Consider the following 27,829-nt stretch of genomic DNA (forward strand, 5'->3'; position numbering starts at 1 on the left):
GCTAGGTGGTTGCTAAGGTTGTCCTAAGCAGTTGCTAGGTGGTTGCTAGGCTGTTGCTAGGTGGTTGTTATGGTGTTCTGAGTGGTTTCTTAAGCATTGCTAGGCAGTTGCTAGGGTGTTCTGAGTGGTTGCTAGGTAGCTGCTAAGGCATTGCTAGGCGGTTGCTAGGGTGTTCTGAGTGGTTGGTAAGTGGTTGCTAAGGTGTTGCTAGCCAGTTGCTAGGGTGTTCTGAGTGGTTGCAAAGGTGTTGCTAGGCGGTTGCTAAGGTGTCCTAAGTGGTTGCTAGGTGGTTGCTAAGGTGTTGCTAGGCAGTTGCTAGGGTGTTCTGAGTGGTTGCTAAGGTGTTGCTAGGCGGTTGCTAAGGGGTCCTAAGTGGTTGCTAGGTGGTTGCTAAGGTGTTGCTAGGCGTCCTAAGTGGTTGCTAGGCGGTTGCTAGGGTGTTCTGAGTGGTTGCTAAGGCGTTGCTAGGCGGTTGCTAGGGTGTCCTGAGTGGTCGCTAGGCACTTACTAAGGCATTACTAGGCCATTGCTAGGTGGTTGCTAGGTGGTCGCTAGGGTAATTTGGGTGGTTGCTAGGAAGTTGCTAGGGTAACCTGGGTGGTTACTAGGCAAGCCTCACATACATGGTTGATCAAATGTTTATACTTAGTAAGCATTTCAAGCAAGTTACAGTACTTGGCTAGTAAATATTAGCATGTAGCTAGTCACTGCTAGCATGTGTAGCATATAGGAAGTTCTGTTTGCTAGCATGAGTCAAACGAGCCAATTATTATTATTATTATTATTTCAGTGGGTACATTTTCTTTGGGTGTGGTATAAATTGATCATGATATATTCATAAAACTGTTTATTTTTAATTTTGGTTGTGACATTTCAGTGATGGAAAATATAAATATTTCAATACGTACTCATTTGGTGAATTTGTGTGCATCTTTTGTGTATGTTGGAGTCATTTGTGATATTTTTAATTTATTAGTTCATTTGTTGCATGATTGATTAGGATTAATAATATTATAAAGTATTATTCTGTGTCAGGGATCGAGTGGTTTAATGATATGGATTTACTCCACCTTCATGTCTGGTCAGCTCGCCTGCTTACGTAAGGGCACGCAGGTGATGGGTGATCAGCTGGCAGGAGTAGCGAGGAAACAGACCGTGTTTTTGTTTGTAGCATTTGTAAGACAAATAAAATGAATCCTGAGATATAATTGCTTGGATGCGCCATAAACATCACTGCTCCTGTCAAAACGGCTCCATAATAACCAGGGCCCGGTTTTTCAAAAGTAATCCACCAGGGCCCGGTTTTTCAAAAGTAATCCACCAGGGCCCGGTTTTTCAAAAGTAATCCACCAGGGCCCGGTTTTTCAAAAGTAATCCACTAGGATTTTGGATAAGGGATTGGAGCAAATCTTGAAAATGGGTTTTTAAAAAGAAAAAACGGATTACATAATCGGATTAGATCACGTAATCCAATCTTGGTTTTGATCCATATCAAACCTTAAGTTTGGGTTTTTCAGACCTTTTTTGTAGTATTTGGATCACTTTGATCCAAAAAACCTGGATTAAACTGATCCCATCAGAAGGGTGGATTTAGCGTGGATTTCATGCCCAAAATGTAATGAAAACTTAAAAAAATTATTGAATAAAACTATATTTGGATCATGCAGTATCTTACGAGATATACTATTTATTCATAAGGTTTTAATTTTATTTGTTCATCTGTCAGGCTATAGTGAGTATAGGCTTTAAAGGGTCACGAAACACCAAAACACATGTGTTGAGCTGTTGACAGTGGTATATGTGTCCCACACTGCTAAAAACACTATCAGGACACCTATATTTCACTAAAAAGTGTAAATTGGTTGTTTTTGCGTTATTTCAAGCAAATTCGTACTTCCTGTTTGAAACAAATTTTTGAAGCTGCGTCACGGTCATGAGATCATAGCGTGTATTCCAGCGTGCAGACTGGACGTCTGTGCCAGAGTGAGTCTTATTACGTCTTACAGTGTGATGCATTAATGCATGAGTAAAGCTTGGGTCAAACCAATCAGCGCGCTCTATTGTGCAACTTCATTAATATTCATTACTGTCACAGTGTAGACGGCAAAGACGCCACGTTGTGTTGGCAAAACAAGCGTGAAGTGTTGCTCTTATAGTTTGCTGCAGTTAAGTTTCGTTTTCATTTTCTCTCTGTGAGAGCTCAGCTGGAGTCACGTGTGGATTAACAGTGTACGCGACGCTCGACAACAATAACTTACGTGTCTAAGGAGGATTATTGTTTACCTGAGAGCTGTTCTCATCTGCAAACGCTGAGATCCGGATTCGCTTGTAGTCTCCTCTTAATAAAGACGCGGCTCTAGTTGCTGGTGATTGTCCTGTCTCTACAGATTTGGTAAGTGAGTGACCAGTGCTCTTTGTTTATTCAGTTCGTATTTTATTCGTATCAAACAAACTATTGCACCGAGTGCAATAGTTAGCACTAACAGTTACAACCAAACTATAACCTCGTGTTGGATTTTGTGACCGGAATAACACACGCGGCTTTCTGACGCTACCTGCCGTGTGCATCTAAGTTTCCGGGAAATGCAGAGTTTTTTTTTCTCTCATTCGCCGTGCGGTATCAAACATTGCATGAAAAATACACGCTTAGAGCAGCTCCTCGAATCAAATTTCTCGTTTGTTGGGAGGGACATTAATGAATTCCCTGAATGAAAGAGCCAAACTGCAGTTAAAGTCCACCATTTAATAATCTGGCAAATAATTCGACTACAGATGTCCATGTAAACACAGTCACATTGTCCGCTGTGGGTGTGTGTTTTGACTCTGAAATTCAGCGCGCCCAAATAGACACTCCCACACCAAGCCTCTTTTCTTCCTCCGACACTCCCCCCTAAACAGAGCTGGACACGCCCACTTTTCTGACTTTTTCCAAAGTAGAGGTGTGAAAACACCCTGCTGAAACGAGGGGGTTTCATGGCCCTTTAACGTATTCAGCCTTTCAGTATAGGCCTACAGCAAAATAGAAAGAGTTTGGCCTCATAAAATAATCCCCCAAACAGCTGTCAAAATTGACCAAAAACAATACATTGTATTCTGTTACTAATTGATATATATATTCATCACAATGGAAAATATTTTTGTGTTTAGAATATTTATTAGTGATGTATGCAATGATTACAGAATAACAAAGAATGGCAATACCTGATTTTGTAAATCACTTTCAACAATTGCAAAAAGAGACAGAAGTTCAGCTTCATCTGGCAGAGGAACAGCTGACTCTGACCAAACTGCAGCAAACCAAGACCACACTTGAGATCTGCCTCCTAAAGAATACGCTCAGACAAGCTGCTCCCTCCACATCAGATGAGGAAGTCTGACATTATTGTGGAGGTTTCAACATTGTCTTTTTTTTTATTCAATACATCTATATTTGAAACTTATTATAAATATCCTCAATGTACAGTGTTGCAGATCTCAGATGAGCGGACTGCTGGAAGAGGATGGGGTGGGGTTTTTTCTTGCTTTTATTATTTATTATTATAATTATTATTTATAAAATTTTCTTGGTTTTCATTTCAAATAAAAATAAAGTTATATTGACCCCACACTGGCTGTTCTACTTGTTGCTCTTTACATAGGTCTATCTATCCATCTACATTGTGATTGAGCACTGGTAAATTAACACTGGTAATGTTGCTTTGAAAAACTGGCTCAAAAAGTAAGCTGGATTACGTGATCACGCATTGCAAAAACAGGATTACTAAATCCGGATCAATTTTATCCGGATTAAATCTTTTGAAAAACCGGGCCCAGATGATGCCGGAGACTGTTATAGTGCATTTTGTTGGTTATGTTTAGTATAGTTGTAGTCCATGGCTTATAGCTCTCTGGCTAAAATTAAATTGGTAATATTGACCGTTTTATTTAGTCTGGCACGCGAACAAAAAGTAAAACATTGCCTACTTGAAGTTTAAGGTAGGACCCCCGTTACAATGTCCATGCGTTGCTTATTATTTTTTTGTTTGAGATACAAATGTGTATGTTTAGTGAACTAAGTTAAACTAAAAACTTGACATATAAATATAGAGAGAGAGAGAGAGAGAGAGAGAGAGAGAGATAGATATATATATATATATATATCAGAGGTCGCGTTAACTGAATATTTTCCATCATTGACAGACTTGTTTCAGCAGTGATGGAAAAATCTGAAGGTGATCCGTCAGTTTGATGGATTATGCTGAGGGTGATCTATTGTATTTTGTAGCTAACTGTAATTCCCACTCCTGTCCAGATGATGGCGATTGCCCTTGTTTTGCCTCCTCTTTGTCACCGCTGTGTACAGTTGCAAAAAGTCACAGCAGCTGAGTGCGAGAAGTTTCTTTAAACGGCCAAATAGTTGTGATATTAATAATAAAAGTGAAAAAAAAAAGAGGAAGTGATGCAGTGGACGACGAAGAACAAACAGACAAAAATACGATCCAACCAAGCAGCAGCTAGCAAGGTCAGGTTTATTATTTTAGCCTCTGCCCTTTCTCAGTGTAAATGAATATCAGCTGCTTCAGTCCAACATCTACATCAGCAGGAGGATGAAGATGAACCCAGGGTGGACATTTCAGCAAGACAATGATCCAAAACACAGCCAAGGAGACTCTCAGATGAAAGAAAATCAAGCTGTAGAATGGCCCAGCCAATTACCTGACTCGAATCCAATAGAGAATGCAAAATAAAGCTCAGATTTGACAGACGAGACCCACAGATGCATCAATATTTGTTTCATTTCATTTTTATGTTTGTATTCTCGTAAATCTGCTTCAATTCCACGTCGATAGCTCCTTTAGAGATAGTATTGCCAGGAAAAAACATGACAACATGCTCAATGCTTATTTCCCCCCGCTTTATGTCTGCATAAAAGATTTGATGTATATCAAGATTTGTTATAGTTAAATAGCCAATTAACAACTGAATTTAGGAAGTGTAGTTAGTCTCCAGATAACCGACTGGTGGCAGATCATTTGTGAAATATTCGTTAGCTCCTCGTGGTGTAAGAACTTGATGATTGATAATAAAAGGGCTTTATTATTTTGTGACATATCAGGACATAAATCTGTATAATGACATGGGTATGACACAGGTTAACAAAAAGGAGGTGAAATATAAGGACATTGGTGACGTCCTCGTTTCTCAAAATGCTTATGAATCCTGCAGGATGAGTTTAATCAGAGAGTAAAGCTGCACACAGACTCCTGCGATGGTTGGGTTTAGGGGTGGGGTGGGGTGAGGGCAATACTATATACGGTTTGGACTGATAAAATGAATGGAAGTCTATGTAATGTCCCCACTTTTCACAAAAACAAACGTGTGTGTGTGCATGTGTCCGTGTGTTGTAGATGTGGATGAGTGTGTGTTGGCCTCAGTGACAGGTCTGCAGGCATGTGGAAGTGGAGCCGAGTGTAAAAACACACCGGGATCTTTCAGCTGCTCCTGTCCAGAGGGGTTCGTGCTGGCGCTCGATGGCCAGAACTGTGTCGGTGCGTTCTGTGTGTGTGTATGAGTGTGTGTGTGTTTTTGTGTATTTGTCTGTCTGTGTATTTTTGTGCGAGTTTGTATGCATGCGTGTGTGCGTTTATGTATGTGTACTTTTGTGTATTTGTGAGTGTGTGTCTGTGTATTTTTGTGTTTTGTGTATTTGTGTATAAGTTCAGTAACGTGTCCTCTTTAGGCTATATATATATGTGTGTGTGTGTGTGTGTGTTTGTACGTATGTGTGTGTAGTGTGTTTTTTGTGTTTCTGTAGTTTGGTCGTGGTGTGAGATTGAGCAGAATGTTCACACACTCTTCTGTCTCCACAGACATTGACGAGTGTAATTTTGAGGAGCGCTGCCGGAGGGAGCTGGGGAACGTGTGTGTGAACACAGCCGGAAGCTACACGTGTGTGTGTCTGGATGGATTCAGAGAGGAGCGAACGGCGTGTGTCGGTGGGAATCCCTCTGTCTTTCCGTCTGTCTGTCTGTCTATCTATCTATCTATCTATCTGTCTGTCTGTCTATCTATCTATCTGTCTGTCTGTCTATCCATCCATCCCTATCTATCTATCTATCTATCTATCTATCTATCTATCTATCTATCTATCCGTATGTCTGTCTGTCTGTCTGTCTGTCTGTCTGTCTATCTATCTATCTGTCTGTCTGTCCGTCCGTCCGTCCGTCCGTCCGTCCGTCCGTCCGTCCGTCCATCTCTATTTATCTATCTATCTATCCGTATGTTTGTCTGTCTGTCTATCTGTCTGTCTGTCTATCTATCTATCTATCCGTATGTCTGTCTGTCTGTCTGTCTGTCTGTCTGTCTGTCTGTCTATCTATCTATCTATCTATCTATCTATCTATCTATCCGTATGTCTGTCTGTCTGTCTGTCTTTCTATCCATCCATCCATCCATCCATCCATCCATCATCCATCCATCCATCCATCCATCTCTATCTATCTATCTATCTATCTATCTATCTATCTATCTATCTATCTATCTATCTATCTATCTATCCGTATGTATGTCTGTCTGTCTGTCTGTCTGTCTATCCATCCATCCATCCATCCATCTCTATCTATCCATCCATCCATCCATCCATCTCTATCTATCTATCTATCTATCTATCTATCTATCTATCTATCTATCTATCTATCTATCTATCTATCTATCCGTATGTCTGTCTGTCTGTCTGTCTGTCTGTCTATCTATCTATCTATCTATCCATACATCCATCCATCCATCTCTATTTATCTATCTATCTATCCATCCATCCAATCTATCTATCTATCTATCTGTCTGTCTGTCTGTCCGTCCGTCCGTCCGTCCGTCCGTCCGTCCGTCCGTCCGTCCGTCTCTATTTATCTATCTATCTATCTATCTATCTATCTATCTATCTATCTATCTATCTATCTATCTATCTATCTATCTATCTATCTATCTATCTATCTATCTATCTATCCGTATGTCTGTCTGTCTGTCTGTCTGTCTGTCTGTCTATCTATCTATCTATCTGTCTGTCTGTCCGTCCGTCCGTCCGTCCGTCCGTCCGTCCGTCCGTCCGTCCATCTCTATTTATCTATCTATCTATCCATTCATCCATCCATCCATCCATCCATCCATCCATCCCTATCTATCTATCTATCTATCTATCTATCTATCTATCTATCTATCTATCTATCTATCTATCTATCTATCTATCTATCTATCCGTATGTCTGTCTGTCTATCTGTCTGTCTATCTATCTATCTATCTATCCGTATGTCTGTCTGTCTGTCTGTCTGTCTGTCTATCTATCTATCTATCTATCTTTCTATCTATCTATCCATCTATCCGTATGTCTGTCTGTCTGTCTGTCTTTCTATCTATCCATCCATCCATCCATCCATCCATCCATCCATCCATCCATCCATCCATCCATCCATCCATCTCTATCTATCTATCTATCTATCTATCTATCTATCTATCTATCTATCCGTATGTATGTCTGTCTGTCTGTCTATCCATCCATCCATCCATCTCTATCTATCCATCCATCCATCCATCTCTATCTATCTATCTATCTATCTATCTGTCTATCTATCTATCTATCTATCTATCTATCTATCTATCTATCCGTATGTCTGTCTGTCTGTCTGTCTGTCTATCTATCTATCTATCTATCCATACATCCATCCATCCATCTCTATTTATCTATCTATCTATCCATCCATCCAATCTATCTATCTATCTATCTATCTATCTATCTATCTATCTATCTATCTATCTATCTATCTATCTATCTATCTATCTATCTATCTATCTATCTATCTATCTATCTATCCGTATGTCTGTCTGTCTGTCTGTCTGTCTGTCTGTCTATCTATCTATCTATCCATACATCCATCCATCCATCTCTATTTATCTATCTATCTATCCATCCATCCAATCTATCTATCTATCTATCTATCTATCTATCTATCTATCTATCTATCTATCTATCTATCTATCTATCTATCTATCTATCTATCTGTCTGTCTGTCTGTCTGTCTGTCTGTCTGTCTGTCTGTCTGTCTGTCTGTCTGTCTGTCTGTCTGTCTGTCTGTCTGTCTGTCTGTCTGTCCGTCCGTCCGTCCGTCCGTCCGTCCGTCCGTCCGTCCGTCCGTCCGTCCGTCCGTCCGTCCGTCCGTCCGTCCGTCCGTCCGTCCGTCCGTCCGTCTGTCTGTCTGTCTGTCTGTCTGGTGCTTTGTATAGGCTTTCTTACATGTTAAGGTAGCATCTAAACTATGTTCACCCTGCATGATGTGCACGCAGATGTGGATGAGTGTGTGGAGCAGCCACACCTGTGTGACGGTCGAGGAGACTGTGAAAACACACTAGGCAGTTACAGGTGTGTGTGTCAGCGTGGTTACCGTGGCAATGGCACACACTGCACAGGTGAGTAACACACACGCAGACGTGCATGTAAACATTCGATGAAAATGGTTTGAGAAAAGCTGTTACAGAAATTTGTAAACATTGTTTGATTACGTCAATGTCAAAAGCGTGAACACCCACATGTGCTGAGTCCTGAGGAAAACACTGAATCCGATTTCTGGTTTGCTCACAGACATAAATGAGTGCTTGTCCGGGGATCACGGCTGTGACGTCAACGCTCGCTGTGGGAACATCATGGGCTCATACTTCTGCCAGTGTCATCAGGGATACAGCGGAGACGGACACGCCTGCTACGGTCAGTCTGACATCCAGATTACACATCCATCCTGTCTGAATCATGATGATGATGAAGGTGATGATAGCAATGATGGTGATGATGAGGGCGATGGGGATAATTGTGATGGTAGCTATAATGGTCATGATGATGATGATGATAGTGATGACGGTGATGATGATGATGGTGGTTGCGATGAAGGTGACGAGGATAGTCATTGTAGTGATCTTGACGATGAGGATGGTCATGGTGGTGATGAGTAGGATGTTGATGATGATGTTAATGGTGTGATGTGATGATGATGATGATGGTAGTGATTTTGATGGTAGTGATGACAGTGATGATAGTAAGGATGATGGTGTAGAAAAGAGACATAAGAGACTTATTTTACATCTTGTATAAAGTGGCATAATAAGTCATAATACATTCCTTTTCTTGTCGGCTTAGTCCCTTTATTAATGCGGGGTCGCCACAGCGGAATGAACCGCCAACTTATCCAGCAAGTTTTTACGCAGTGGATGCCCTTCCAGCCGCAACCTATCTCTAGGAAACATCCACACACACATTCACACTCACTCTCATACACTACAGACAATTTTAGCCTACCCAATTCACCTGTACCGCATGTCTTTGGACAGTGGGGGAAACCGGAGCACCCGGAGGAAACCCACGCGAAGGCAGGGAGAACATGCAAACTCCACACAGAAACGCCAACTGAGCCAAGGTTCGAACCAGCGACCCAGCGACCTTCTTGCTGTGAGGCGAACGTGCTACCCACTGCGCCACTGCCTTATTTTATGTCTGTGTTCATATTATCTCTAATATTTTCCTTGTTTTGTATGCTTTAAGATGTGTGACGCTGCACTAAGCTTGACACTATGTGATGAGGCTGAATAAATACAATATATTTTAAAAAGTATTAGGAGAATTACGCATGTCCAGAGCACACAACACACGGTTAACACACACTTTAATGGGGGAAACCATTAAATGCATGACAGTGAGTTACAAGCTGACATCATAGTATGCGAGTATATGATGATGAGTACACGTCGATGATGCAGAGATGAAAAAGGAAATCTTTACAGAAATTAAATGCAATCCTGGAGTGTTTTCTTACAATGTAGAATAGTGTTCAATAAATATACAGACAATCGTTTACTCTTAGCAGTACCTCTTAATTTGCTGATTACAGACCAAACGTACAGCCTCTGCAGTGTTTTCCACAGTCTTCGTCACGTACTGAATGTGAAAGTGTGTGTTTTGTTCATGTTTTTCAACAAATTGAAGCAGCAGTGTCATATTTATAACTTAAAGATTGAGAGAAAATAAGCTACCCATCAAATCAAACCAGCACCAAACAAATGTACAGCACAACAATCCAGATCTGGATCATCTGGACAGGTTCCTAATCAAAATATAAGAGAAATGACTTTCAGAAATATGTGAAAAATCCACTGAAAGCTGATGGCACTTCACATCACCGGTTTATCCATATAATCTGCTTGACTAGTCCTCGATCTGGGATGTGTAACTGGTGTGTCAGTATAACTGGGTATTCTTTATTGATTTATTAATTGATTTGTAATAGTATAAGCCTGATAAATGTGCTTGTTCTCTCCTGCCATTAACATGTTAATCATACAGCAGGTATTTTAAGTGCAATAAGTTAGCAGTACTAATGATTATGGGATTATTATAATCAAATCTGCTGTTGTGAGTTGATAGTGAGCTCTTTAGACAACTGTCAATAAATATTATCTAATTTTAGAAAGATAATTATTGCATTATGACATTTTACTCATGACTGTATGTTTATATAATAAATTGTATATTTATTATTATTTTTGTGATATATATGTGGACATAAAAATAGATAAAATAATAGATTGATAGATTCATGGATGAATAGATAAACAGATAAGTGGATGAAAAGCTGGATAGACATAGATAGATAGATAGATGGATGGATGGATGGATGGATGGATAGATAGATAGATAGATACGTCATAATAAGTCATAAAATTAATAATCATTAATATGTTTTTATTAATATTTCTACATGATTATTTCCTTATTTTATGTCTGTGTTCATATTATCTCTAATATTTTCCTTGTTATTTATGCTTTAAGATGTGTGACGCTGCACTAAGCTTGCCACTATGTGATGAGGCTGAATAAATACAATATATTTTAAAAAGTATTAGGAGAATTACGCATGTCCAGAGCACAAAACACATAAAAATACAAATAAAATCATCAACACACATAATAAAAGAGCTTTGTACCACAGTTTCAAGTGTATTCAAACACAATTTATTACAGTTCAGATGCAGACAAACACTACATGCAATAAAAGAATTACAACAACACACAACACATAGAGAGTCAGGTCTGCCGGCGTTATGAAGCCTTCTGAATACTGGATCACCGCCATCTGATTGGTTCTGTTGCTTGGCGGGCTGGAACTGCTGATCCACCAGTGAGGAGCCGGACCCGGAGCAGCAGACGTTGTGCAACCAGACGGACCCGGATCAGCAGGAATAGTGCAACCAGACGGTCCCGGAGCAGCAGGCTTGGTGCAACCAGACGGACCCGGATAAGCAGACATGCCGCAATCAGACGGACCCGGATCAGCAGCCATGCTGCAATCAGACGAACCCGGATCAGCAGCCATGCTGCAATCAGACGGACCCGGAGCAGCTGACATGCCGCAATCAGACGGACCCGGAGCAGCAGACATGCCGCAATCAGACGGACCCGGAGCAGCAGACACTGCGCAGCCCCCAAACAGACCCGTATCCACAGACAGCCTGCAGCCTCCAGAGGCATCCGGGTTACCAGATACACTGAAGTCCCGAGACGCACCCGGATAAGAGGACACACTGAAGAACCCAGACGAACCGGGATCAACAGACACCCTGCAGCCTCGAGATGGACGAGCATTAAGAGACACACTGAACACCCCAGATGGACATAGGACGAGGGACAAGCGGAGGACTCCAGGTGGACCCGGACTAAAAGAATCCGAGTAGAATCCATTAGGTCCCGGGTCAACAGACACACTGGAGATCCCAGGTTGGTCCACGTCAATGGAGACAACACAGACCCCACACGGATCCGGGGACCCTGGGGTGCCCTTGACGATTCTCAAGATGACTTTGCTGCAATCTTTCTTGAGGTAGATCTTTCTAGTCCGTTCTCTCGATTCTGAGGCTGAAGAGAGAGAATACATTACAAGGTGTTATTCCCTGATAACAACCAATTCAACTAATAGCACATGCCTATAGCCATGTAATAAGCAGAATAATAAACAATTCTACAATATTTTAATCTGTGCTTCATTTCAATTACTATAATCAGCTAAAACCACAACTCATGTCTTTCCTAATCCTTCTGTTTCGCTGCTTACCGACAGCACGAGCGCTACCAGATGGGTCAGTGTGGTCCACTATAGATGTTGCTGCTGCATCCATACAGCAAAGCTTATGGATAGCTCTTCCCATTTTCCGGAAGAATGAAAGAACGCCTGTCTTCCTCCGTCCTCGTCTTTGCATCTCTAAAAAAATGAAAAAACATTTAGAAAGTACAGATAACGGGTCAGTAGCACAACAACCAGCGGCTGCACATCACCACCCACTTTGAATGTTATCACTTCATTTAATGAGCGTTATTATAGGGGCCTTCTGTGCTGACTGGTAGGCTCAGAAGGATTATATCATCCATCCACATGGTTAATCAGCTATACTTATATTGAAGACTCCAGATCCAGATCTGTTTTTACATTACTGTGACGGTTGGGTTTAGAGTTGGAGTAGGGTTAGACATTACCTGCTTTCTGGAACCGTTCTTCACCGGACTCGAACCGCGTCATCGTGGTCCCTGCATCACAAGTCTGCCGACGTAAAGTAGTAAAGCCGTCCACACGGAGGTAAGCGGTCAGCTTGTAGACGCGTAAAGGAACGGCGTCATACCATAGCGTTATTTTCAGAGACAAAATGCAGCCACACGTACTTCTGGATACATCATTTATCAGTAATGTATATAGAGCTACGTCTTCAGAATGAGCCTATGCTAATTTTAGTATCATCTTTGCTTTATTGTATTCATTCAGTATTTTATTTTACTTGTCATTTTTTACATTTTATATATATATATGTGTGTTTTTTTTTTTACTGAACATATCAAAAACTGAACTGAATCCATGACCTAAAACCAAACCAAATCATTTAAGTCAGTATTGTAGCACCCCTAGTGGCCAATAAGACCAGCTTTACAGTACAATAATAATAGTACTATTAATAAACATCTTCAGCATAATTTACATTTACATTTAGTCATTTAGCCGACGCTTTTATCCAAAGCGACTTACAAATCAGGAAATAATACAAATAATAAACTGTAGTAATTATTACTGTAGTATATTTTACAAGTTGCTACAGTAAACTAGTAGACTGTATTATATTACAGCATTTACTCTAGTATTTAGTTTGTAGTATTTACACTTACATACTATACTTATAACAATATACAATGCAACACTTTCTCATACGCATTTGTACACAGCACCTTATAACCTGTATATTTATAACAAATCTGTACATACAACTCAACATTCAGATCTTTTGGACTAACTGCATCTCTGTTTAATGTTTATCATCTATTTTTCATATTGATTTTGTGTTGTCAATTTACATACACTAGAAGCTTCTGTAGCCAAAACAAATTCCTGTGTGTGTGAAGCACACTTGGCAATAAAACTGATTGTGATTCGATACTAAAGAACGGCAGTGAACTGATAAATGTGAATAACTCATGATATTTTAAAAGAGCCGTGTTTCAGTGTGAATTATGACAGAGTTAAATTGTTTAGTCTTTTATCTTTTTAACACACACTGATTCTGACTGCATTCACACTGAAATATCAAATACACCAAAACATTCCATTTATTAAAGGTTATGAAGGCTAAAACACCCTCAACAGCCGTATCTCCTTACTGTAGCCACACCAAAAATGTAAAAGTTATCACACATACAGTATAACAAGAACAATTACTGTAGTAATATATACTGTAGAGCTGTTCAATATACAACTTATATTTCATAATATGAAGTTTTATATTTTATTATTGTTTATTTTAACTTCTACATTCTCAAACATATAATATTGAGTAAAATATGATCACATTATTAATTAAAACTGTGTATTTGTATAATTGTGCTTCACATTTAGTGAAAATATGAATTAGGATAATGATATTATATCATTTTATATACATAAACATCATTGATGTTGACATTTGAGATTTCTGTCGTAATTTGTCTTGTAGTTCATACAGTATATTATCTACTTTACCACAGTAAGTGTATAACAGAATAGATTTACCACATCACTGTGATTTACTGTAGTAAATATCAAAAACACTGCAGTATTTACATCAGGAAGTCTACTTCATGTCCTATAGTAAATGTACTACATATATATAAAATAATACAGTATATTTCCACCGGTGTGCTGCTGTGCTCTTACCTGCTGTCTGGTTCTCCACGACGGCCGCAGATGAAGCTCTCTGTTCGGACGCTCCTCCAGCGCGACCGCGGCTCCTGAACTCTGGTGAATCTCGTGTAATCATTCTCTCCAGTATATTGTAATCCATATCGTGCTGTAAACGCTGTATTTTTGACTGAAAACGCATGACTGTTCGCTGACTGTCAAAAAGCATCTACACCACTGAACACCAAATCAAACTGACGCGCGTTCAAGAGTGTGTTCTAATTAGCGTTCGAAACTGTGACGTCATGCGGGGGAGGGACTGACGTGTACGCTGCTTGTGCTGTTACAACTTCAAACACAGGTAGAAAGTGTTAAACTACAAATACTACAAACGGTTAGGTGGAGAGGGTTTGGCAGACATTTCTGAATGCTTCTTAACCCTTGTGCACTGTTCAATCTAACCAGCCTTTTGTTATGGACGAAAACATCCACTGAATATATCTGCTGTAAAAATGCATCAGATCAATATTTTTTCTATTTTTTTGCATAAATCTGTTGATCAACCTCAGTTCTGATCAAAACGACTAAATTGTTTAGAAAAATACAGGATTTTACCTCATAAAATTTATACATAATGTCACTGATTTGGTGAAACACACACAAAATGACGTATTTTCAGTACAGAGAGTAATTGTGGGCTTTATTTATTTTCTTTTATCACAGTCTTGGACATGTGAAAGATTAATAACAACATTGGCTTTGATGCATTCATTTTTTAGGATAGTGGATGCTGCACACTGGTGGTGGTGTGGAGAATGATTTTGAAGAATAAACTGATGGACATTTCGGGCCATGATCCTTACAGCCAGAATGTTTGGTTTCATTCACTGTGTTCAGTTGGGAAGGGCTCATCCGTATGCCCTTATCCCTTGTGGGCCGCAAGAGAGCGCTGGGGGGTCCGCGAAAAACTTGGCAGAAACAAAAAAATTATTTACGAGATTTTTTTTTTCCAATCCTAAAATTATTAATGACTATAGACTATTAATCTGTATATAGTTTTATGGTTTATATAAGTGGATACTTAACTGTAATGTGTTTATCCCAAAATCCTTTGCGCTCTTTAAGGTTTTGCATACAGTTGAATGGAGCAGTTAGCGGCTGTAAGTGCAGGACAGATGATGGAAAGATTTGCAAATCATGCAAATCTGACTTGGCGAGCGTTGAGGAAACCAGAAAGCATGATGAATCTTACATTGCGTTTGGTTTTACCTGCATGTTAAAGCAGGGAGTAGATAGACCCCAGTGTGTTCTTTCTCAAGAGATTGTCTCCAACGAATGCATGAAACCATCCAAGCTCAAGCGCCATCTACAGCAGAAACTTCCCAATGAGGCAGAAAAATCGACTATTAAAACATCAGGAGTTGTGTTTGACCCGGCAGGCTAGTATTTTTTTAGCAGCAAGCATCTGTCCCTGAGAGGTGTTTAAAAGCCTCATATTTGGCATCACTCCACATCGCGCGTGCTAAGAAGCCGCACACAGTTGGCGAAGCATTGCTATTACCAGCTACCAAAGACATCGTCAAAGTTATTTGGAGAGGAAGCGGCACGAAAGGAAGATTGTTTGCCTTTGTCAGACAACACAGTAACCAGACGCAATGGAAATATTTCAAGAGTTCACACTAGGGCTGTAACGGTATGAATTTTTTACGGTATGATAATCGTCTAAAACAATACCACGGTTTGACGGTTTCGCGGTATACGGTATGTTACAAATGTTACAAAATAATAGAACAGTGAAGCAAATTTGACTTTTTCCAAATAATATATTTTCAGTTACTATGAACAACACCACTTACAATGAACAAATAAAAATAAGAAAATAATAAATAATGTGTCAAAGTCCAAATAAAGTCCAAATAAACATGGTGCAAATCCTCAGTAAAAAAATAGATATAAATATTTACTATACTATAAATAGTTACATAACGAAACTAGATTCAATATGGAACATCCTTAGGTTTATGTGCCAGCATGGATATGGTTGTCTATCGATATGGATTTGGATATGGTTGTCTGCAATGCACACAAACAGCTGCACCTTCATTTGCGTCTTTTGAAAACAGCAAGAGCAGCAGTTCGTCTTTGCTGTGTCACTGTTTTGTCATGTTTCTGTGCTGCTGTGCATGCAAAAGTACTTAGTATGAGAATTATTTCATGCAAAACTTTTTTTGCGTTTTATTTAGCCGCGCATAAATGTATGCCTATCTCTCATTCTGTGTTGTTCAAAAAGCTCACTGTTGGTCCACAAACAAAAGCGAAACCTATGCTTATTGGTTGTGATATAGCGAGTTTGAACCAATCTGGGCATGGAGGAGGGACAATGCATCAATGTATCGTGTCTGATTTGTCCGGAGACACAGTGACGAGCGTTTCTTTGTCAAATCAGCGTTGTCAAATGTTGATGACGTAACCGCACTGATTCCGGAGCCTCTGAAAGTCCGCGAATGTTATGTGATACAGCACTGGAAAGCTGAGATTCTCTTCTTTATGCCAATCTTTGAATTGTATGAATCGGATCAGCGGATCAAATGTTATGAAACATTTAAGAGCAATACTTATTTTTAGCCGCTGGCGGCTGTCTCGGTCTTTAAGGGTTAAAACCGTTGATATGCAATTGTTCATGGTATGATAATCGTGCACGTTCAAATCGTGGTAGACCGTCATACCGGTATATTGTTACAACCCTAGTTCACACCTAGCTCATGATTTATATGTAGCTTGTTTGGCGTGCTGTCCCGGGAGAGAGCCCTGAGCTCAAGAGATCCTCAAGCCCAGAGCTCCCCCCTTTCGCAGGGTGAGGGGAGATTGAGCTCAGGTCGATCTTAAACTCCCCCGCTGCTGAGGCCAAGGCGAACTTCCTGAGAGTAAGACATTAGAAAATAGATTTAGGCTTATTTGTCTATAATATAGAGCACATTTGGATGGTGGGATAAAACCAAGGAACCCGGGAGAAACCCACTCGGACACAGGGAGAACATGCAAACTCCACACAGAAATTCCCGATGGCCCAGTGAGGAGACAACGCCATTGGTTTTCTTGCTGTGAGGCAACAGTGCTAGTCACTGAGCCACCGTGCCGCCCATTCTGGATAAAGGTGGGAGGAGGGGGGTTTCTTCCAGACGAAGATAGCTGTAGAAAGGAAATGAGGATATATATATATAGTGACTTGGGATCCTCTGATTGGAGGATCATGATTAGCTAATGTGGACCAGCTGGGTCAATCATGAGCACATGCTCTTCTCGAAATTAGTTTAAAATTAAACTTCACTTCGCAATTTTCCATAAATACAAGACAGGGAAAAAAACTTTTCATCCACCAGTGCCTTAGTTAGAAAAGCTATCTTGTTCAGTTAATGTGAACATTCGTTGTTGTTGTTGTTGTTGTTATGAAATATAAAAATTTTGAGAATCATTTTTGGCTATAGTGAGTTGCCAACTAATAAAATAAACAGTTTTCAAAACAATACCATTTGACATGCCTGTGAAATATAAACTATAATGTCTTTACGTTACACAGAATTTTAGTTTACATATTTATACTTAAAATACATAAGTGCCTTTAAACTTTAGGCAAAAGGGTCCCCTGCAAGGATTCATCATATTTGAGGGTCCCTGAGATTAAAAAGCTTGAAAACCCCTGCTCTCGAGACATCAGAGACGTATTTTACATCTTGTATAAAGTGGCATAATAAGTCATAATATGTTTTTATTGATGTTTCTAAATGATTATTTCCTTATTTCATGTCTGTGTTCATATTATCTCTAATATTTTCCTTGTTTTGTATGCTTTACGATAGGGCTGGGCGATTTTTCAGATTAAACTGAATTTACGTTTTGACAACGATTTAATTTTATATGAAATCGAGAATCGCGATTTTTAAAAATATATACATTTAATACATTATAATGGCACCAATGTGCTTTGGTTCACTTTCTGTATGAAGCAATAAGCACACCAGAAGCGCCTCTCGGCCACGCGCTCCGCAGCACCACGCAGCGCCATGGTTTAAGAATTTTAAACAGGTTCTATACACACACCGGCGCCGCCCAGCCACGATTCACAACGCAGTACATTTTTCAGCCACGTCACAGAGCGTCATCTGATTAGTTTCATACTAAAACATTGCGTACGCACAAACCTGTAAATGTGCGCACGCAAAAAAAAATTCAGATGTATGAAACACTGCGTACGCCGAATCTCACGCATATTCTTTTGTACATCCGAATGAACGTGAAACTGAGCACAAAACCCCTCCCTGCCTCCTCCCCCGTATTAATATGCTAATGACTCTACTTTGGCAAAACCCAACGAAAAAGCAACGGCAAAAGCAAGAAGAGAAACTCTGAACAGAATGTGATCTGGACGTGCTGCTTTCGGAGGTAGACCGGAGAAAAACTGTGTTATTTGCAAGTTTGTCTTCCGGAATTAACAACAAAAGAAAAAAATAGAGTGCGAGAGTTTAGCTGATGCGGTTAACACAGTTAAATCTGAACATCGCACTGAGTGAATTAAAAAAGAAAGAGTGTGATTTATAGGGGTAAAATAAGTTGTACCTTCAACAGTTTAGTGGCGCAGCTCGTAAAACGCATATCAACATGTTTTGACGCGTTCGAGCATGAACTCGGTTCGAATCCAGCGTCTAATGAACTCATCCCCCCCATTATGCGCCCGAAAATTAATCTATGCGACCTCATAATATATTTTGGCGCATTAGTGCGACTGCAGATACTGGTTGTAGTGCGACCTGTTTTGATTTTTTGTAAAAACGTGCTGAATCGCTCTTCCCTGCCGCTATATTGGTTCATATTAGCTGTCAATCACTCAAGGTATTCCGCTGTCAGATGACAGGGAAGGAGCTTTAATGACCACGGGAAATGCAAACGGCTGAAGAATGAAAACTTAAAGCACACAGGTTTGCAAACCCTATCTAAAGTTGAGGGCGCAGATGAGAGCGATCATGACACGTGATGGATATTGATCTGCCAGCTGAGATCAATCGAGTACCTGCTTTTCGGAGAAGGTGCCCGAATCTCCATGCGTTGCATTCACTGCGTGTTCAGCGCAAATGTCCGCTAAAAGTCAAATCTAATACTGTACATATCATCGCCAAAGAAGCTCGCCTTTACTAAGTTTACACTGAAACTGCGGCTCATCATAACAAACAGCGGTTTTGCGCCGGTGGTCACAGCAAGAATCCTGCTCTGCCTGCTCATATATTGGGTCGGCTGACTCGCCTGCTTTCCACTAACACAGAAAAATGAAGATCAGCTCAGACTGAACCTTTAAATTGACACAAACTGAAACCAAAACTTTTAAAGAGTGATAGAAGTGTTTCTCTTGTCTATTCTTGTTTGAGGTGTATATTATTTTTTATTTATTTACTGATGACTGCTTTCCAGCTTTCAGCATTGAATTGAATTATTTATTATAATATTTTGTTCGTTTTGTAGCAGAAATATTATTTATTAAATTGACATTCATATAAAAACAGCAGTACAAAATCAATATTTCTTACTGCAATGCTTCATTTTTGTTTGATGCAAACTACAATTATTTTTCATAAAGTAACAGACTTTTTATAGCAGATATTCATGCACGTTCAAGGCAGTTCATTGTTACTATTATTGTCATTTTCATTATCATTAATATTCTATAATTATTAGACATTCATTTTGGAATTATTGCACACAAATATCAAGTCATCACAGCATTAGTTTGATAGTTGTTTCTGGTTTTTGTTAGTCCTATTGATGTTGTTTTAAATTACAATAAATCCCTTAAAAAACTATTTGCAGCGGTTCATTTTTGGTGGGTGCTCCTAAATCTTTTTTGGTGCTCCTCAATATTTGAAGTTGGGAGCACCGGTGCTACCAAGTAAAAAAGTTAATTTCGAGCCCTGTTCACGCATGCAAGTTCATCTTCAGATAGTGTCTTTATAGCAATGTGTGTGCAGTAGATCACTCAGATTACATTGGGAAAACAGGCGACCGCTGCAAATTGTGCTTTAATGTTTGGCTGGTCAACTGTATGGTATGGAAACCTTATATACCTGCTAGATGAACCCGTCTCATACAGCTGCCATTGCACGGCTCAAAGACACTTTGTAGAGAGGAATTTAACACAACTGCCTCTAGGAGTCGCCAATGGAAATAAAACAGACACGAACAAAAAATGTGCGTACACCAGCCATGAAGCTGGGGTGGAGCTGCGCACATTCCCACGTTCAGTTCATCGTTATTAAATCTAAACGTGAGCGATTCTGAGCGTGAAACCTGGCGAACGCAAAGTTTTTGTGCGTACGCTTCGTTGATACATGAGGCCCCTGGTGTGCGACCTGCTTGACTGCCTGTTAAAGTCATGTAGGATTTTACTTGTTGCATTAGTCTGAGTCACGTCTGTGTGGATTGTCAAGACATATTCCCTCATCAAGTCGATAAACTCAATCTCAACATGTATGAAGGACGTAAAAGCCTGCCATGTGAAAAACCGCGCCGATCTTTTGGTTTGAACACGAGCAGAGGTGAGGGACTGTAGCAGTGAAAGTGAAGTACCCGCCCCCATGACGTCATTTAGCGGATCTAGCTGACAACCAGACAGATCAGGCAGCATGATACAGAGAGTGGAGCAAAGCGAATCAAATGATCGGTATTTAAAAGGGGGAAAAAGAAAAATAATTAAATATATTATTTTATAGTAGACACACATCTGGTGCTTGTATTTGCTCCTGCTATACGTCCACAACTTCACACATTGGGTTAAATTAGGCTTTACAGTTTCCATGTTCAGTCCTTTACTTCCACTGTATCTTTTTAAGAAAAAGGCAGCATCATTACAACCTGACATTCAATCAGAAGACAAAGTCAAAGCCGAGCTGACAGCCAATCTTTCCTTGGCTCAGCAAAACTTGCAAACAGTACCTCTGTATTCCTGCAACGGGAATATTTACACAAATATTTCTTATTCAAATCTTCAGCAACGCTATTTAACTTGTGAATTTGTTTTACATTTATTTACACCTTGACCGATTTTTGTGTGACATTAAAAATACAATGTTCCTTAACCAGATGGTTTTTCAAGTTACTTTTATAGAGAATGTTACTTCACTCATGTTGTTGTAATGTTTTGAGAAGACGAGTAACAAAAAAAAAAATCTAAATCGTGAATCGGTCAAACTTTATAAAAAACCTAGATTTTATTTTTTTGCCAAATCGCCCAGCCCTACTTTAAGATGTGTGACGCTGCACTAAGCTTGACACTATGTGATGAGGCTGAATAAATACAATATATTTTAAAAAGTATTAGGAGAATTACGCATGTCCAGAGCACACAACACACGGTTAACACACACTTTAATGGGGGAAACCATTAAATGCATGACAGTGAGTTACAAGCTGACATCATAGTATGCGAGTATATGATGATGAGTACATGTCGATGATGCAGAGATGAAAAAGGAAATCTTTACAGAAATTAAATGCAATCCTGGAGTGTTTTCTTACAATGTAGAATAGTGTTCAATAAATATACAGACAATCGTTTACTCTTAGCAGTACCTCTTAATTTGCTGATTACAGGCCAAACGTACAGCCTCTGCAGTGTTTTCCACAGTCTTCGTGACGTACTGAATGTGAAAGTGTGTGTTTTGTTCATGTTTTTCAACAGAATGAAGTAAGGGTGTCACGATCCTCCAAATCCTCGATTCGATTATATTTTTGATTCTAAAGTCACGATTCGATTTTCGATTATGAATAATTAATTAATAACGAATTAATTATTTGTAGCCTACCGTTTAAACTACCTGACCTGCATGGTCTTTGTTTTACCCATAAACAAATCATACAGTAGATGAATAAAGGCAAGTTACACACATAATTACCACCTGTCAATCACTTTTTTTCCGCGGGACTCGTGAATAGGCAGTGATCTGTGTCGTTATAATGGCGTCGGTAAAAAAGACGCACAACCAACAGGAACCAGCCAACAGTATCTAGAGTAGTGCTTTGAAACCGTACAAATGTATGTAATTGACGCCTAATCTCTCGCTATACACTTTACTATGAGGGTGTTTAAACCTTAGAATCAAAATTGGAAGCAGTCACGTGGTTATAGGTGAAAATGAAGCTTCGGACGTCACTGATCACGTGATGATGGCAAAACGAATCAAGCTCCGGTACACTGCTTCACTGCGAGATGTATCGTTTTTGTGATACATGCTTCGAAGCCTCGGCGCACAACGTCACATCACTCAGAAATGCTACACGCCAGTGTGGATGTGGATCGTTGTCGTTCTAAAATGCCATTTAAAAACAAAGACATATTAGTGGAAACAGGGCCTGAGTGTGTATTTTTCGCGAGCTGATTTGCAACGGGTGCGGGGCGGAGGATTGGATGCGCCCATCGTCTATCATCCCAACCGTAATACGTACATAGCAGAGCTTGCAAACTGTGTTTTTTTTTGTCTGCAACACGAACGTTGTGAACATAACTCACTGGAAATCCAAAATACTCCCACACCGGCGACTTCATTGAAAGAGGAAAGGGTTTAAGCTCTGTCGACGGGTCTCCTGCAGTTTAACAAGCACTTCAACAAGCATGTTTTTTTTCCTGTTTGGCAAGCCAAGCTAACGTGACATGGGGGCGTGGCAGCATCGACGATTCTATTTTTTGATTCGATAATCGAAGTTGAGCATAAATTTCGATCGATTTTGATTAAAAATCGAAATCGTGACACCCTTAGAATGAAGCAGCAGTGTCATATTTATAACTTAAAGACTGAAAAAAAATAAGCTACCTATTCAATCAAACCAGCACCAAACAAATGTACAGCACAACAATCCAGATCTGGATCATCTGGACAGGTTCCTAATCAAAATATAAGAGAAATGACTTTCAGAAATATGTGAAAAATCCACTGAAAGCTGAAATTAGAGACCTGAAGAAAGCTGATGGCACTTCACATCACCGGTTTATCCATATAATCTGCTTGACTAGTCCTCGATCTGGGATCTGTGACTGGTGTGTCAGTATAACTGGGTATTCTTTATTGATTTATTAATTGATTTGTAATAGTATAAGCCTGATAAATGTGCTTGTTCTCTCCTGCCATTAACATGTTAATCATACAGCAGGTATTTTAAGTGCAATAAGTTAGCAGTACTAATGATTATGGGATTATAATAATCAAATCTGCTGTTGTAAGTTGATAGTGAGCTCTTTAGACAACTGTCAATAAATATTATCTAAATTTAGAAAGATAATTACTGCATTATGACATTTTACTCATGACTGTATGTTTATATAATAATAATATTTTAATAATTTGTATAATTATTATTATTTTTGTGATATATGTGGACATAAAAATAGAATAATAGAATGATAGATTCATGGATGAATGGATAAACAGATAGATGGATGAAAAGCTGGATAGACAGTATAATGGCAGATAGATAGATAGATAGATGATAGATAGATAGATAGATAGATAGATAGATAGATAGATAGATAGATAGATACGTCATAATAAGTCATAAAATTAATATTTATTAATATGTTTTTATTAATATTTCTACATGATTATTTCCTTATTTTATGTCTGTGTTCATATTATCTCTAATATTTTCCTTGTTTTTTATGCTTTAAGATGTGTGACGCTGCACTAAGCTTGACACTATGTGATGAGGCTGAATAAATACAATATATTTTAAAAAGTATTAGGAGAATTACGCATGTCCAGAGCACAAAACACATAAAAATACAAATAAAATCATCAACACACATAATAAAAGAGCTTTGTACCACAGTTTCAAGTGTATTCAAACACAATTTATTACAGTTCAGATGCAGACAAACACTACATGCAATAAAAGAATTACAACAACACACAACACATAGAGAGTCAGGTCTGCCGGCGTTATGAAGCCTTCTGAATACTGGATCACCGCCATCTGATTGGTTCTGTTGCTTGGCGGGCTGGAACTGCTGATCCACCAGTGAGGAGCCGGACCCGGAGCAGCAGACGTTGTGCAACCAGACGGACCTGGATCAGCAGGAATTGTGCAACCAGACGGTCCTGGAGCAGCAGGCTTGGTGTAACCAGACGGACCCGGATAAGCAGACATGCCGCAATCAGACGGACCCGGATCAGCAGCCATGCTGCAATCAGACGAACCCGGATCAGCAGCCATGCTGCAATCAGACGAACCCGGATCAGCAGCCATGCCGCAATCAGACGAACCCGGATCAGCAGCCATGCTGCAATCAGACGGACCCGGATCAGCAGCCATGCTGCAATCAGACGGACCCGGAGCAGCTGACATGCCGCAATCAGACGGACCCGGAGCAGCAGACATGCCGCAATCAGACGGACCCGGAGCAGCTGACATGCCGCAATCAGACGGACCCGGAGCAGCTGACATGCCGCAATCAGACGGACCCGGAGCAGCAGACACTGCGCAGCCCCCAAACAGACCCGTATCCACAGACAGCCTGCAGCCTCCAGAGGCATCCGGGTTACCAGATACACTGAAGTCCCGAGACGCACCCGGATAAGAGGACACACTGAAGAACCCAGACGAACCCGGATCAACAGACACCCTGCAGCCTCGAGATGGACGAGCGTTAAGAGACACACTGAACACCCCAGATGGACATAGGACGAGGGACAAGCGGAGGACTCCAGGTGGACCCGGAATAAAAGAATCCGAGTAGAATCCATTAGGTCCCGGGTCAACAGACACACTGGAGATCCCAGGTTGGTCCACGTCAATGGAGACAACACAGACCCCACACGGATCCGGGGACCCTGGGGTGCCCTTGACGATTCTCAAGATGACTTTGCTGCAATCTTTCTTGAGGTAGATCTTTCTAGTCCGTTCTCTCGATTCTGAGGCTGAAGAGAGAGAAAACATTAAAAGGTGTTATTCCCCGATAACAACCAATTCAACTAATAGCACATGCCTATAGCCATGTAATAAGCAGGATAATAAACAATTCTACAATATTTTAATCTGTGTTTCACTTCAATTACTATAATCAGCTAAAACCACAACTCATGTCTTTCCTAATCCTTCTGTTTCGCTGCTTACCGACAGCACGAGCGCTACCAGATGGGTCAGTGTGGTCCACTATAGATGTTGCTGCTGCATCCATACAGCAAAGCTTATGGATAGCTTTTCCCATTTTCCGGAAGAATGAAAGAACGCCTGTCTTCCTCCGTCCTCGTCTTTGCATCTCTAAAGAAAATAAGAAAACATTTAGAAAGTACAGATAACGGGTCAGTAGCACAACAACCAGCGGCTGGACATCACCACCCACTTTGAATGTTATCACTTCATTTAATGAGCGTTATTATAGGGGCCTTCTGCGCTGACTGGTAGGCTCAGAAGGATTATATCATCCATCCACATGGTTAATCAGCTATACTTATATTGAAGACTCCAGATCCAGATCTGTTTTTACATTACTGTGACGGTTGGGATTAGAGTTGGGGTTGGGTTAGACATTACCTGCTTTCTGGAACCGTTCTTCACCGGACTCGAACCGCGTCATCGTGGTCCCTGCATCACAAGTCTGCCGACGTAAAGTAGTAAAGCCGTCCACACGGAGGTAAACGGTCAGCTTGTAGGCGCGTAAAGGACCGGCGTCATACCATAGCGTTATTTTCAGAGACAAAATGCAGCCACACGTACTTCTGGATACATCATTTATCAGTAATGTATATAGAGCTACGTCTTCAGAGTGAGCATATGCTAATTTTAGTATCATCTTTGCTTTATAGTATTCATTTAGTATTATATTTTGCTTGTCATTTTTTTAATTTTATATATATATATATATGTTTTTTTTTTTTTACTAAACATATCAAAAACCGAACTGAATCCATGACCTAAAACCAAACCAATTCATTTAAGTCAGTATTGTAGCACCCCTAGTGGCCAATAAGACCAGCTTTACAGTACAATAATAATAGTACTATTAATAAACATCTTCAGCATAATTTACATTTACATTTAGTCATTTAGCCGACGCTTTTATCCAAAGCGACTTACAAATCAGGAAATAATACAAATAATAAACTGTAGTAATTATTACTGTAGTATATTTTACAAGTTGCTACAGTAAACTAGTAGACTGTATTATATTACAGCATTTACTCTAGTATTTAGTTTGTAGTATTTACACTTACATACTATACTTATAACAATATACAATGCAACACTTTCTCATACGCATTTGTACACAGCACCTTATAACCTGTATATTTATAACAAATCTGTACATACAACTCAACATTCAGATCTTTTGGACTAACTGCATCTCTGTTTAATCTTTATCATCTATTTTTCATATTTATTTTGTGTTGTCAATTTACGTACAGTGGAAGCTTCTGCAGCCATAACAAATTCCTGTGTGTGTGAAGCACACTTGGCAATAAAACTGATTGTGATTCGATACTAAAGAACGGCAGTGAACTGATAAATGTGAATAACTCATGATATTTTAAAAGAGCCGTGTTTCAGTGTGAATTATGACAGAGTTAAATTGTTTACAGTCATTCATCTTTTTAACACACACTGATTCTGACTGCATTCACACTGAAATATCAAATATACGAAAACATTCCATTTATTAAAGGTTATGAAGGCTAAAACACCCTCAACAGCCGTATCTCCTTACTGTAGCCACACCAAAAATGTAAAAGTTATCACACATACAGTATAACAAGAACAATTACTGTAGTAATATATACTGTAGAGCTGTTCAATATACAACTTATATTTCATTATATGAAGTTTTATATTTTATTATTGTTTATTTTAGCTTCTACATTCTCAAACATATAATAATGAGTAAAATATGATCACATAATTAATTAAAACTGTGTATTTGTATAATTGTGCTTTACATTTAGTGAAAATATGAATTAGGATAATGATATTATATCATTTTATATACATAAACATCATTAATGTTGACATTTGAGATTTCTGTCGTAATTTGTCTTGTAGTTCATACAGTATGTCATCGATTTTACCACAGTTAGTGTATAGCAGAATAGATTTACCACATCACTGTGATTTACTGTAGTAAATATCAAAAACACTACAGTATTTACCTCAGGAAATCCACTACATGTCCTATAGTAAATGTACTATATATATATAAAATAATACAGTATATTTCCACCGGTGTGCTGCTGTGCTCTTACCTGCTGTCTGGTTCTCCACGACGGCCGCAGATGAAGCTCTCTGTTCGGACGCTCCTCCAGCGCGACCGCGGCTCCTGAACTCTGGTGAATCTCGTGTAATCATTCTCTCCAGAATATTGTAATCCATATCGTGCTGTAAACGCTGTATTTTTGACTGAAAACGCATGACTGTTCGCTGACTGTCAAAAAGCATCTACACCACTGAACACCAAATCAAACTGACGCGCGTTCAAGAGTGTGTTCTAATTAGCGTTCGAAACTGTGACGTCATGCGGGGGAGGGACTGACGTGTACGCTGCTTGTGCTGTTACAACTTCAAACACAGGTAGAAAGTGTTAAACTACAAATACTACA

General features: G+C 39.6%; 5 protein-coding genes across 14 annotated transcripts in view; 3 read left to right on the forward strand and 2 right to left on the reverse strand.

Moving 5' to 3' along the window:
• arhgap39 (Rho GTPase activating protein 39) overlaps positions 1 to 27,829 on the forward strand; it is a 297,088-nt gene that overhangs the window by 251,146 nt on the left and 18,113 nt on the right. The gene's annotated exons all lie outside the window — the stretch shown is intronic.
• The window catches only part of pycr3 (pyrroline-5-carboxylate reductase 3), a 547,472-nt gene that overhangs the window by 60,939 nt on the left and 458,704 nt on the right, over positions 1 to 27,829 (forward strand). The gene's annotated exons all lie outside the window — the stretch shown is intronic.
• The window catches only part of si:ch211-221n20.8, a 142,370-nt gene that overhangs the window by 5,452 nt on the left and 109,089 nt on the right, over positions 1 to 27,829 (forward strand). For all 4 annotated transcript variants that reach the window (XR_012395322.1, XR_012395323.1, XR_012395324.1 and 1 more), the window contains exons 5-8: positions 5,388 to 5,528; positions 5,850 to 5,975; positions 8,314 to 8,436; positions 8,609 to 8,731. Coding sequence is in view for 1 of the 4 variants with exons in the window: in NM_001424158.1 (NP_001411087.1) it covers positions 5,388 to 5,528; positions 5,850 to 5,975; positions 8,314 to 8,436; positions 8,609 to 8,731 (513 nt within the window). In the remaining 3 variants the exon portion in view is untranslated. The remainder of the gene's footprint in view (positions 1 to 5,387; positions 5,529 to 5,849; positions 5,976 to 8,313; positions 8,437 to 8,608; positions 8,732 to 27,829) is intronic.
• On the reverse strand, positions 11,004 to 14,460 carry LOC101885094 (uncharacterized). Of its 3 annotated transcripts, XM_073933823.1 has the most exons (4): positions 14,241 to 14,460; positions 12,542 to 13,707; positions 12,123 to 12,269; positions 11,004 to 11,926 (listed from the first exon to the last, which is right to left on the reverse strand). In XM_073933823.1, the coding sequence occupies exons 2-4, from the start codon at positions 12,582 to 12,584 to the stop codon at positions 11,037 to 11,039; spliced, it is 1,080 nt and encodes a 359-aa protein (XP_073789924.1). In that variant the 5' UTR covers positions 12,585 to 13,707; positions 14,241 to 14,460; the 3' UTR covers positions 11,004 to 11,036. The 3 variants fall into 3 exon arrangements, with proteins under 3 accessions (XP_073789924.1, XP_068071815.1, XP_068071816.1); XM_068215714.1 differs by lacking the exon at positions 12,542 to 13,707; XM_068215715.2 differs by having other exon boundaries at positions 12,542 to 14,460.
• Positions 24,069 to 27,695, reverse strand: LOC137488706 (uncharacterized). Of its 4 annotated transcripts, none has more exons than XM_073933811.1 (4): positions 27,476 to 27,695; positions 25,353 to 25,499; positions 24,488 to 25,156; positions 24,069 to 24,420 (listed from the first exon to the last, which is right to left on the reverse strand). In XM_073933811.1, the coding sequence occupies exons 1-4, from the start codon at positions 27,666 to 27,668 to the stop codon at positions 24,203 to 24,205; spliced, it is 1,227 nt and encodes a 408-aa protein (XP_073789912.1). In that variant the 5' UTR covers positions 27,669 to 27,695; the 3' UTR covers positions 24,069 to 24,202. The 4 variants fall into 4 exon arrangements, with proteins under 4 accessions (XP_073789912.1, XP_073789911.1, XP_068071817.1 ...); XM_073933810.1 differs by having other exon boundaries at positions 24,069 to 24,337; positions 24,404 to 25,156; XM_068215716.1 differs by having other exon boundaries at positions 24,069 to 25,156.

The sequence above is a fragment of the Danio rerio genome, chromosome 20, assembly GCF_049306965.1.
Source record: "Danio rerio strain Tuebingen ecotype United States chromosome 20, GRCz12tu, whole genome shotgun sequence".
In the NCBI taxonomy this organism is placed as follows: domain Eukaryota; kingdom Metazoa; phylum Chordata; class Actinopteri; order Cypriniformes; family Danionidae; genus Danio; species Danio rerio.

Bases quoted from the DNA above. Each gene is read 5' to 3' on its own strand.
- LOC101885094 (XM_068215714.1), bottom strand. From the start codon at position 14,433: ATGCTTTTTGACAGTCAGCGAACAGTCATGCGTTTTCAGTCAAAAATA. The intron at 12,270-14,240 runs GTAAGAGCACAG...TCATTTTTTTAG, and splicing joins CGTGGAGAACCAGACAGCAG to AGATGCAAAGACGAGGACGG. The intron at 11,927-12,122 runs GTAAGCAGCGAA...CTCTCTCTTCAG, and splicing joins TGGTAGCGCTCGTGCTGTCG to CCTCAGAATCGAGAGAACGG.
- LOC137488706 (XM_068215716.1), bottom strand. From the start codon at position 27,668: ATGCTTTTTGACAGTCAGCGAACAGTCATGCGTTTTCAGTCAAAAATA. The intron at 25,500-27,475 runs GTAAGAGCACAG...TATTTTCTTTAG, and splicing joins CGTGGAGAACCAGACAGCAG to AGATGCAAAGACGAGGACGG. The intron at 25,157-25,352 runs GTAAGCAGCGAA...CTCTCTCTTCAG, and splicing joins TGGTAGCGCTCGTGCTGTCG to CCTCAGAATCGAGAGAACGG.